The sequence below is a fragment of the Centruroides sculpturatus genome, unplaced genomic scaffold (assembly GCF_000671375.1).
Source record: "Centruroides sculpturatus isolate CEXI.00-Female unplaced genomic scaffold, Cexi_2.0 scaffold654, whole genome shotgun sequence".
Taxonomy (NCBI): Eukaryota; Metazoa; Arthropoda; class Arachnida; order Scorpiones; family Buthidae; genus Centruroides; species Centruroides sculpturatus.
Genome location: NW_019384883.1, coordinates 348350 through 361917, shown reverse-complemented (window position 1 = coordinate 361917; position 13568 = coordinate 348350). Strand labels below are relative to the sequence as shown.

Below are 13568 nucleotides of genomic sequence, written 5' to 3'. Positions count from 1 at the left end.
AAATATAAACGAGGAGCCCGTGTTCTCTACAATCTGTGGTACCCAGCAACACAACATCCTCACTTCATTCTCTACCGTCTCACTTCTACACTCTCTACTCTACGTCTCTCAGCACATAGCGCTTTTCATCAGTTGTTAGTACATGCAGTTAATAGCAAGGTTGAGGCCAAAGTTTTAAATGTGAAAACATGTACGTCTGACATTCAGTGCCACTTTCCTGTAAGCGTAGAAGTTTGACAATGGTGTTTGGAATGTTGAGCATGATTCCACTGACAATCCAATCACCATTGTCAACTTCTAGGCTTACAGGAAAGTGGTGCTGAACGTCCGATGTACACGTTTCTGTGTTTAAAACTTCGGCCTCGACCTGGCTAATGTAGTCACATTGTCATGCGCAGTACAGAAACTAGTTGAGATGTATTTGCACACCTTGAATACAGCACTTTTGCACATCAAAACAAAAGCCAGAAATCACTTAAATGCATCTGATGACTTACGCATGGCTGTTTCAAAAAGAAGAGCCTCGTTTTAATAGAATTATTATGAATAAACAACAACCTAGCCATTAAAATTTAAATATTGCTTTTTATGTTATATAGTGATATATATATTGTAAATAAATACGGCATTTGTTTATGCAATAAATGTTTTTTCTTAAATAAAAAATATGCACACATTTTTTTAAGAGGGTGAAAGAGCTTATTTTCAGATTCAATGGGTGCTGACCACTAAAAAGGTTAAGAACTGCTGATCTAGTTCATAACACCCCAGACATTATGCTAATGGAAAAACAAGATACAAACTATAAATATGCAGTCCCAGGTGACAAAAGATGGAGGAAAACAATTATAAAAAAGTCACTAAATATAAGAACCTGCAAATCAAGGTTGAAAGATTATAGAAGAAAATGACAGTTTAAATTGTACTTAGAGCACTAAGAACCAATCTAAGAGATTTAGAGCAACGCCTGAAGAATATTGCAAAAGAATTTCTGCAATATTTAGATACCCAGTTTACAAAACTTACAATAGACATCGCTATCTCAGTGTTTATAACTACATCACATATTTGTTGCTAGTATATAACCTACAATAGCCAGTTCTGAATTAATGAATTGAACTGTTTTTACACTTTATAAAAGAAGGCAAACAATTTTGTTAGTGTAAAAATTTATTTGTAATTAATTAACTATATGTGTGTCCATTTTGCATTAATTTCTACAACAAATTAATGTTTTAATTTACATTTATAAAATATACATCAATAATTTTCTATTTGATGAATTTTTAACCAATTTAATATTATGGAATTATTATTTAACATAATTTAAAAATTTTAATTATCAGTTCATTAATTTGATTGCCTGATATAGAAATAATCAATAATGAAATTATTTTTAATAACAGCTTATACATAAAGTACAAACATACATACATACATATATATATATATTTGTTTTTAATAAATTTTTGTCTTAAACGAACTTTAAGTAAAACTATTAAAAGTTTTATACAAGTAAAAAGTTTGATGAATGTTAAGAAACTTTTTACATTTAAAATAAATGTTTTAACATTTACTCATTTCATAAAAGATGAAAAGTATATCACTGTGAGAAAGGTATTAGTCTATTAAGAATATTACAGTGAATCAAAGAAAGATTTGCTATCAGCACAATATACTGGGCAAAAGCAAGATAATTTTCATCTGCAAGCCTAATTCTTAAATTTACTGAATATAGTTTGTAATTTACTATCCTTTTACTGTATAACTTGTCATATAATGACAGTTAATAGTAAAATAATGTACTGTACATATGTGATGAAAATTGTTATTCTTGTTAATTACAAATAAAACTAAATGTTTTCCTTCATACTTATAATCATATTTCTTATGACAATAAAAATAAGATTAATTTTTTATGATTTGCGAACAAATTGTAAACATACTTGAAAGTTTTCAATTAAACATTAAAATCAGAATGAAGATTGATGATAACTGCATCAGATCAAAACAAAATTGTGTATTAAAATAAAATACACAAACAGCAAAATAAAATTATTATTAAAATATTATGCCCCTTGTATATTCTATTTTAAAACTTAGTTTTAAAATAGAATATACAAGGGGCATCCAAAAAATGAAAAATATATGACTGTAAAAAAGAAAAAAAGCAGTAAGGATAGGAAAAAGTTAAGTAATTAGTACAAGACCAGCTACTTTTCTACATAGTAATCATTACAATTAAAGCAATCAAATTATGTAATAGCACAACACTAATTTTTAGATTCCTTTGTCACAGACTTTTATCACCAGTTCTTTCAGCCAGTTAGCAACAGCTTCTTTTACCTCATCATCTGTTCCAAAATATTCCAAATCGCCCCAAAAACTCTTTCAGCTTGGGAAAGAAGTGAAAGCCATTGGGGGTCAGGTCTATATGGCAAGTAGTTGAAAACATTCCAAGCAAATTTCTGAAGCACAGCTTGAGTGGCTGCAGTGGAGTGTGGTCACACCATTATCCTCCTTGATTAAACATTAAACATTGTTTCCTCACACTTGCTTCATTCATAATGTGATTACCATACACTTCCATGATTTGTTTATGAATTCTTTAGGACAAACTTTCTACATGTTTAAAAGCCAAGTAACACTTTGCACTTGGCAGAATTTTCAATTTTTGTACACATTTTAATTCTTGACAAAACAGTAACAATAAGCCTGCTGTTAATGAAACTCTATACATGCTAAGCTAATACACCAGAGAACAAATTGATCTTGAATCAATGGCACTAATTTACCAGCATAGAATGTTATGCACAAACATTCTTTATTTTCTGGATGTGTCTTATATATACTACGGAGAATATTCTAATTGTTTGAACTTGAATTTTAAATAATTAAAAAGTGAAAGTATTGCAATCATTCATAGCAGTGGCATGCCGTGACATTTGATAATAGGGAAGCTGTGTTTCTGTAAGAAGCCGATATCCAGAGGCAATCAGTCAATTGCGCGTCAGTGATGGTCTCGGGTCCATTTGTATTGTTTATTCGATAAGCCAGTAAAAACTGTAGACTTCTCTAAATATATTTTTAATATCACAATTACATTACGAATCACTAACCACGATATAAGGGCTACAATTAAAAATAAAATAATAAAAACTTACTTGGTGAAATAAAATGTGTGGTGGATGTACCGGTACATATCTGGTACAAAATATTCTTCAATTATATTAATATAGTTTTAAAGAAAATTATAATTAAATACAGCTTTGTAAAGAAACACATAAAAATATAAAATATTCTTTACTTTTTAAATCTTAAAACAATGCACTTAGTCCCTACTCCCTACTACCACTTTAGCTCCCTACGAGTGGCTAATGGATGGAATCAAAGACAGTTGCAGAGCGTGCATACATGCGGACTGCCAAATCCCTAGGATGCTGATACCGGCCAATGTCAAATACCTCTTTTGTCGCATCACTAGTATATCTCAAAGGACGTGACAGGGCTGTTGTAGATTTTAAACATTTCTCACCATAGCTGTAAAAATTTAAGTATGTTAAACTTAATAGTCATTTGTTTTCTAACTAATCTGTTTTAGGACCAAGTGTCCTCAGAAATTTCCAGAATGTACAACTTTTCAGTCACTCTTGTTGAACTGGAAAAATTTCTGTCTTTATTACATTAATAATACAAAGAAATCAGTCTCCACTGTACTCGGCTAGAAATGGTTCAGTTAAGCTTTCGTTTAAGTAAAATTTTGGCCTTTCATCGGGGTTTTGTTTATGTCCCCAATTCCCTAATCACTTAATTATTTAACTACTTCTTAAGTAGAAATAAGTTGAAACCAGTTACTTTGTACTCAAATATTTGTAGTCTCGGGAAAAAAGTGGAAAGACAAATTTGTATGACAAACGGATATATAAATCGTAAATGTAAGGAAAATAAATTCTAGAGCTTTTTCTGTATCTTGTGCATCTCTCTCATTCATTAAATTTAGTCATAAATGATGATGTCAAAGTAACAGTTAATTTTTTAACATTATACAAGAATTGTACACGTTTTTTTCTACATCCCCTTAGAGATGGGATATACGAAATCGTAATATCACTGGTTTAACATTGAAATCCATGAGTAATATAAAATCGAAGAGCGGAATAAAAATATGAAATATTTTAATGGATTTTTTTAAAACTCCTGTCAACTATACAGAACTATCATGAAAACATACCAGTAAATTCTTATCGGTTGGGTTAAGTTATAAATCTACTCGCGATTCACGTAATCAGGTGAGGGCGCCCAAATATCTAGCAGGCGGGTGGCTAACAGCCCAGAACCAGTCATGGATAGAATTCGATGCGGTATACGTGTAGCATCCACCCAAGAACCTCGGCTTCCACCAGCTAAACCGGGTGAGGTTGGTGCTCTGTAAAGCGCATGCGCGAATCTGGCTTTTTGAATGCTGACAATACAGCGCTTCCACTCCGCCACTAATATTCGAATATACAATAGCGATACTATGTTTTTTTCACACGTAGTATAGAAATTTGTAATAAGATACATAATGCGGTTATAATAAAATATTGTGCAATTATTTTCATATAATTAAAATTAATATGTATTTATTTTTTAGAAAATACAAGGGAAGTGGCGCATCCACTGCTTCCAATGACGGCATGCCACTGATTCATAGATACAAATTAAGAGGTAAATTATTTTCATATTCAATTGCATTTGACTTTGAATATTCAATCTTGGACTTCATTTAATAAATAAGTAAATAAATTCAGCTAATTTCAAGGAGCTAACTTTTTATTATAAAAAAAAATGAAGATTATTAATTTATACTTTCTATGTTATTCTAAGAGTTTAAGCTGACCATCGTCAGCTTAAACTCTTAGACTAGATTTTAGACTTAATTTTGACTAGAGACATTTCTTTTTAACAAAAAGATGGGTTCCTGAATATACCAGAATTTATTTACATTGCCAAGTTTTATTAACTTTTAGGGCTTTGTTTAAAATAAAGTAATTTATTACTTCAAAATGTTAATGTGTTGTTTATATTTAAAAGAAAAGTTAAATAATTCAGCAGTTTCATTATAGTTCATGTTAAGTTCATTTGTAACATGTGTCAGACATGTGTCAGGTGTGTGGATGTCAGCAAGTGGTGGTCCACAGCTTGGTCACACGTGTCAGGTAGGTGAGGTAACAGTATCCCCAAGAATGTGGGGGAGATTGTCCCGCCTAGAGAGGGAAAAATGGTGAGAGAGGGAAAATTTGTGTGCTTCCCTTTGGGTGTGTGTAGAGTCAGAGTTGTGTGTGGAGGCAGTGCTGAGAGGAGTGCTGACCGCAGTACTGACCAGGGAGCTAACCAGAGTGGGTAGCTGCGTGGCTGGTCAAGAACCAGTATTGTAATTACCAATAATTGTCGGGTGCCTGAGTGTTGCTTGATTGTGGAGTGCCAGAGAGTCACTCGCTGATTTGGAGACATTAAAGTGTTTTTTTGTATTGTTATTGTTACAAAGGAAGTGTGTACTGTGTTCTTTTAGACCGTGTAAACGGGAACATTTCATACCACCATCATCACAACATCATTTTTTATACAACAGTTCAAATGTCTTTAACATCAGTTTCTATCATGTTAAAGTTTATAACTTATTTATTACTCTACAGATTATTCTAAGAAAATTTATAGCAATTCTACCACTAATGTAACATTTATAAAACTGCAAACTTACCAACAATTTAATTTCCGCACACTGTTTAAATCTTGAGCTCTTGTTCGAGATAACACTATGTTCTCGGTAAGAATAGTCATACTGAAGATTAATTACTTTGAAATCAATATTTACATACTGGAAAAAAAAAATTAATATAAATCATGAATACATAATTAATGTTGAAAATGCTTGACTGTAGTAAAACATTACAATTAAAAAAATATTGTATTTTACTTAAATTATTATGCATGCGATAAAATATTAAAATATACACAGTACAATATTGATTAAATTTATTTGTAGCAGGGTCATTTTGGCCATGCTATACCAAGTACAGTAAATAGAATCTGAATTTAACAGTCACCCTTAGAACCAGAGTCCTTACCAATATAAATCAAGTATCCATTAAAAATCAACATACATTTTTACAATTACAAGGTTTTTTTAAATAAGTAAATAAATTCAGCTAATTTCAAGGATACATGTTTAATTTAATAGAAATCAGAAATAGTCAAAGAACTGCTTAAATTATAAAAATATTTTTATGCAATAATTAATTAACATTACATACTTAAGTTATTTTTACTTATCCAAAGTATAAGTGTGTTTTAAAATCATTGACATTTTATGTTTGGAATCCAAATCAATAATCATCATGAGTGGACCACATAATGTATTATGCAATAGATGTATGTGGTCTTATAATATAAATATTTTCTACGATTGTAAAAATTTTATTTGTAGAATTCAAGTAAATGTGTTTTCCAGATGTCAAATGACAGAGACCATTTTCAAAATTAATTGTGTATTTAAAAAGTGACTTATTTCAATAAAAAATAATTAAATTTATTAGAAAAAAGTCAAAAACAAATTTACATTTTACAACCATGATTTTGATTAATTAATGGTTTTTTATTCTTTCTTAATTTTTTAGATACACAATTAATTTTAAAAATGGTTCTTTTGTTAGTAGTCTAATGGTAACATAATAGAAGTTATTGAATATTTTAATATATTTGGCCTTCCTCTTTTGGGTGAAAGATCTAAAACACAGATTTCAGAAAGATCTAAAGATATCTTACAGAACATTTTATATGGGAAGGTTTTAGAAATCTCATTCACTGTATTTGTAACCAGCAGACAGATTCTCACTTAGTAAATTCTGAGTCTTCTTTGTTCTATTATTCATTTATGAACTTTCCAAATAAAAATAAATTCTGTTTTTTAAAATCTTTCAGTTTCCAAAAATTCTCAAAATTAGCTTGTTTATCTTCATATTTTAACAGATTTATATACTCTTTTGAACAAAGATAATTCTTGTTTTCAAACACTTTAGCATTAACAATTTTCAAAGTTTTAGTGTATTCTTTTCTACTATTTTTCTTAATTTTTCTAATATTTTTTGCATAATGAAATTCATTTCATGTCCTAACAAACAGTAAATAATGTAAATCTTAAAGCTTCCATCTGATTTGTTTGACAATGTTAATAATTGTTTTACTCACTTCCATTTTTGAAGTATTATTTCAATTTTGTGGCAGCATATCTGAAAAACACATCAATTCAAACATGAAATATGCAATAAATATCACTTTTCTATTATTTTCTAAAATTTACTTCTCTAAACTGCTATCTGATTGCATATAGTCTTTTTTATTTATAGTATTTTTATTTTTGAATTACAATTTGTTTTTCAGAACATAAACCCATTGCAAGTCAAGAAGAGACTGTGTTGACAAACTGAAAAAAAAAACCTTCAGTGATTTAAAAAAAGTTATCTTTCTACAATCATTTATAAAGTCTGTAGGATGTTTATAACTTTTTGATAAAATTTATTTATTTATTGCAGTTGTGACTACAAAAAGAACAGTTTCATAAAATGTATTTTGACTTATTGTTTTAAATCATGCTTTCTTTGGTAGCATAAATGACTGATAATGATATCTGTGATTACAATAAGCAAATTCTACTGTATAACAAATTTTTTATATATTTTTACTTTAATCTGGAATATCCTGGACATTATTTATATTATGGATATTGTATTAGTTACTTTTATTGTTTTATCGTATAATTTTATTGAATAATAATTACATATGGGCAAAGGACCCCGAACGGGACATCACTAGATTAACAAGGGGTGTGAAGTTCATTTGTCCAGGGTCCAGGGGTCACCAAACTTTTTTCACAGCATGTCAGATAACCAAGAGAATGATGAGCGTGGGCCGTATAACCATTTTGTTCAATACATCATACCAAATACACAAAAAAATAAAGACAACCAACATATTTGTTTACCAATACACTTGCTGTAGCCATCGTGTTTACACAAACATGATGGCTACAGCAAGTTCATAATCGCTTTTCTTTGAAACTTCATTGAAGATACTGGTATTTATACAAAATGCACTCTGATATCCAAAGTCGCAAAAAGTTGCCAAAGTTTTTATTTCACTGATTTATCTAAAAATTATATTACTATCAAATACAAAAATCAGATTGTAAGTAAGAATGCCAAAAATTGATTCAGTAATTTTAATGTTTCTACATAGTAAGTATATCTACAATCTAGGATGTTTCCATATAAATAAATACATTTTAGCCTATTTGTGGCACAGTGCGGCGATGGGCAGGACGAACCGACCTCACAGGCCGTAGTTTGGTGACCCCCAGTCTAGCCGGTACTTCAAAGAGCGGCCTTAGGCAGAAAGCCTTTTTAGTCAGCAACAATCTTGTAAAAATTAAGTCAAATAAACTAATATTACACTAGAAATGAAAAATACTCGATATTTTTTTTTTTCTAACGGTACGTGGAACAACAAAAATGCTAGAGCTTTAATATTCTTTTTGAAATTGAATAAAAACATATTGAAGAAAACAAGAAATGGCCAAAATTATGTATTTAAATTTGTTAAAATGAAATAAAGAATAAAAGAAATAAAATACAATAGAATTAAATTTATTATCAATATCTATACACCGATAATAAATTTATTATCAATATACAGATATTGAAAATAAATTTAATCAGTAAAGTAATATCATAAAAACTTAAGTTAATTTTATTCTATCTCTAGATCTACCGATAAAGCTAAATATGATAATTATATTCATATTCTGTAAGAATCAATACTTACATTCAATAATTTAATATTTTTTTAATAACAGAATCACAACCTTCCTGGATATATTGGACTATATTTCAAGTTATTGTTGCAATCTTCCAAACAGCTAAAAGAAGATTACCAATTAGTAAAGATTGAGAAATGCTGTAGTATTTTACAATAAAAATGCTCATTCAAACAATACACTTAATTTTTAAAAATTAGGTGAATAATGATACTTTGTATCATATACAAATATATATATATTACTACCATTCAAAATTTTTTAATTAAAATATTTGTTACTATAAGCATTATCATAAATAGAGTATTATTTTCTCCAGTTCTTGTCACCAGCTAATTACAGTTTGTTATTCAAATTAACAATTTAATTAATATAGTATATCCATGTTTTCTGATTTTTTTTTCTCTGGAGATTCCAATAATGGTTAAACAATGTTTGTAATTAATTTATATATCATTGAATAAAAATATATCACAATTTATCATATTTAATATTCCAACCTTAAAATATTTTGTAGACGAGCCGGCATTACAGGGATTCTAGTGCTTACGCCGCTTACCGCCTAGCGCCGCCATCGTTGTTCTCCTTTCTTAAAATAATTATATAGAAAAAATAGTTTTAAGAATAACTTTTTATATCTCATTCATCTTTCATGATAATAATTTATAGTCAATGTTTTACAAATTTCTACAAAAATATATGTATGTATTTGTATTTCAATTTTGTTGCACGGTTTTCATTCACTTTTGCCCGCCAGAGTGAATGAATGAAAACACTGGGTACTGATAATTGGTCACGGGTTCTTACCTCACCAATGGATTGATCGAGTGGAGTTTTTCGGGTTGTCTAGCACCTAAATAGGATGCCAGTTTACCATAGAAACACCTCCCTGGAGGTACGGGTTGAAATTCAAAAAATCCGGCAACCTTCGAACTTGCCGGACTTGAAGAATGCCGGATTTTTTATGGTTATAGACTATATGTTGTATTAAATATATTTAACAGAAAATGACTACCCGTATAATCCTTTAAAGAAAGAAAATTAAACACTAAATGAAAAGCAAATGAAATTTTAATGTTCATCAACTATATAAAACAATTCTATAGAATTTTAGACGCCTCCAGAAAACAGTAATAAGCCACGCGATAAATTTGAAAATTCGCTCTGGTATCCATTCCGGAAATCTGAAGGAACCGGATTATCGATGGCGGAAATTTTAATGTCAACCTGTACCTATCCTGGCAGATTGCCCGAGTGTCTTATCTTTTTCCATTAATCCATCCGTTTCCATTTACATGTAAAACTTAGATTTATACAGTACTAATCTTACAGAGTTTCAACAATTGATTAGTACTGTATTAATATGACATCTTAAGCTTAAATCGATTTATTACCTAACTTTTATAATCCTACGCTCAGGTTTTCTTTTATTTATTATTTAAAAAATTAATTAATAATAAATGAATATATCAATTAATTAATTAATTTCTGAATCAAATTTTCATTACCCTGATACTTAGAATTGTTCGCATTCGCGAGAAAATAAATTAATGCAGTATCGGNATTAATATACTTTTAAAGAAAATTATAATTAAATACAGCTTTGTAAAGAAACACATAAAAATATAAAATATTCTTTACTTTTTAAATCTTAAAACAATGCACTTAGTCCCTACTCCCTACTACCACTTTAGCTCCCTACGAGTGGCTAATGGATGGAATCAAAGACAGTTGCAGAGCGTGCATACATGCGGACTGCCAAATCCCTAGGATGCTGATACCGGCCAATGTCAAATACCTCTTTTGTCGCATCACTAGTATATCTCAAAGGACGTGACAGGGCTGTTGTAGATTTTAAACATTTCTCACCATAGCTGTAAAAATTTAAGTATGTTAAACTTAATAGTCATTTGTTTTCTAACTAATCTGTTTTAGGACCAAGTGTCCTCAGAAATTTCCAGAATGTACAACTTTTCAGTCACTCTTGTTGAACTGGAAAAATTTCTGTCTTTATTACATTAATAATACAAAGAAATCAGTCTCCACTGTACTCGGCTAGAAATGGTTCAGTTAAGCTTTCGTTTAAGTAAAATTTTGGCCTTTCATCGGGGTTTTGTTTATGTCCCCAATTCCCTAATCACTTAATTATTTAACTACTTCTTAAGTAGAAATAAGTTGAAACCAGTTACTTTGTACTCAAATATTTGTAGTCTCGGGAAAAAAGTGGAAAGACAAATTTGTATGACAAACGGATATATAAATCGTAAATGTAAGGAAAATAAATTCTAGAGCTTTTTCTGTATCTTGTGCATCTCTCTCATTCATTAAATTTAGTCATAAATGATGATGTCAAAGTAACAGTTAATTTTTTAACATTATACAAGAATTGTACACGTTTTTTTCTACATCCCCTTAGAGATGGGATATACGAAATCGTAATATCACTGGTTTAACATTGAAATCCATGAGTAATATAAAATCGAAGAGCGGAATAAAAATATGAAATATTTTAATGGATTTTTTTAAAACTCCTGTCAACTATACAGAACTATCATGAAAACATACCAGTAAATTCTTATCGGTTGGGTTAAGTTATAAATCTACTCGCGATTCACGTAATCAGGTGAGGGCGCCCAAATATCTAGCAGGCGGGTGGCTAACAGCCCAGAACCAGTCATGGATAGAATTCGATGCGGTATACGTGTAGCATCCACCCAAGAACCTCGGCTTCCACCAGCTAAACCGGGTGAGGTTGGTGCTCTGTAAAGCGCATGCGCGAATCTGGCTTTTTGAATGCTGACAATACAGCGCTTCCACTCCGCCACTAATATTCGAATATACAATAGCGATACTATGTTTTTTTCACACGTAGTATAGAAATTTGTAATAAGATACATAATGCGGTTATAATAAAATATTGTGCAATTATTTTCATATAATTAAAATTAATATGTATTTATTTTTTAGAAAATACAAGGGAAGTGGCGCATCCACTGCTTCCANTAATTTTATAAACATATTTTTCACGGACAGCAAAATGAAAAAATAATAATAATAAACTACGTATCTTAGACCATATCTTTATTACAAATGCTGACGTTATTAATAAAGAAGTAACTAGGTTTATAGGTGATATATTCACGTACTGTACATGAAACAGGTATAATGAAGTTCAAACCGAAACAGAAAACTGTTTCGGTTTTGGTTTAAATTTTATCATTTTCATCAAAAAGTTGACGAAGGTGAAGAGATTCAACTATTTTTTTTTTCTTAGTACTTCAGTATTAAATTTTAAATCAGTTAATAGAATTGGATATATTTATTATGTTTTCTAAAGATATTCTTTAACTTTATCCTAATGATCAATTAAGCATTTATATTATATTATATTTTAATATAAAAATCTTTAGGAAAAAAATAAATACATTTTTTCCTGCTTTTATCGTCCATATTTTTTGAATAGACGAGTGAATTATACATTGGAGTTTATACTTTGGGTTTTAACTGTATCTATTGACAGTTTTAATGTCTTTATATAGGTTTTTATTTATTCACAAATTTACTGCCAAGTTTTAATTTTTTGAATCTTTTCAGGTTTTCAGGTAAAACAAGTATAAAATAAGCAGAAAATGAGAAAACAAGTAGAAAAATATAAAAAATAGCACACAAAAATAAATATCTTTTATAATGCTCATTCTTTCCAAATAAGTTATAGCGTATAAGCCTAATATACTGTCGTGTCCACTTAACAGAACATCGGATAAGAAACAGTTTGCTTAAGACTGCACTTTCCCGTGTTCCCAATTCCCACCCCATGTTTTTACATTATCGTATCTGCGAAATTTTTAGAGCAGCAGTCAGCATAAGGAGCACCGTTCTAAGTAAGATATTTAAGGGTCTATCTTTAATCTTATATACACCACCGTCCAGGGTAAATGGCAACAGGACTTTTTACAGTATGGTATATGTTCTGTGGAGATTTCACCAAATCTCCGCAGAACATATTTTCTAACACATGGACAATCCAAAGATTTCGTACAAAATCATAATGAACAGGTTTTATTGGAGACAAATATGAGAAGCAATTATTCTACATGTTAATAAGGTGTCGTAAAATAGACTATATATGAACAAACAGCGCAGATGACATATAGTGAACGAACTTTTTTGAGACCGCGTGCCATATAGTGAGCATACTTAACTTTAAAGATGTTTAGGTGTGCCAAAGTTTTAGACTTCGAATAACTATATTTAAATAAATTAAATGAATATGCTCTAATTACAATAAATGTAAAAAAGCTGATTGGAAAAGGACAATCGAGTGATAAACCGAAAGGGTGATTAAAAAGACAAATGATAATTCGAAATCATATGATACGTTACGTAACAGATGATTTCTCCTTATATGCCACTTTGGGCACGCGTGCCATAGGTTCGCCACCCCTGACATATAGACTATCTCATCTAGAGGGGATGAGAAAAGAAATAATTAGAGACCAGATTTCGGAGGTCATACAGTACGACCTTACTTGAGAGTACTGTAATTATTTGTTCATATCCTGTACTATATTACGTCCCATTAGAGAACATTCAGAAATTTTGAAGCAAGGATGTTCACATCTTTTCAGCTAAATTCCCTACTATATTTCTGAGAAGTAAAAGTAATGTGATTGGTATTTATCGATTATTCTTCGTTAGAACAATAAAACTGATGATA

General features: G+C 30.1%; 1 protein-coding gene across 1 annotated transcript in view; it reads right to left on the bottom strand.

Moving 5' to 3' along the window:
• Positions 1-9408, bottom strand: part of LOC111631068 — a 50708-nt gene extending 41300 nt beyond the window's left edge. Inside the window, exons 1-3 of the mRNA XM_023375261.1 lie at positions 9352-9408; positions 8860-8953; positions 5741-5857 (exon numbers count right to left, since the gene is read on the bottom strand). Coding sequence (XP_023231029.1) covers positions 5741-5820 — 80 coding nt within the window. The 5' untranslated portion in view covers positions 5821-5857; positions 8860-8953; positions 9352-9408. The remainder of the gene's footprint in view (positions 1-5740; positions 5858-8859; positions 8954-9351) is intronic.
• Between the last annotated feature and the right edge of the window lie 4160 nt (positions 9409-13568).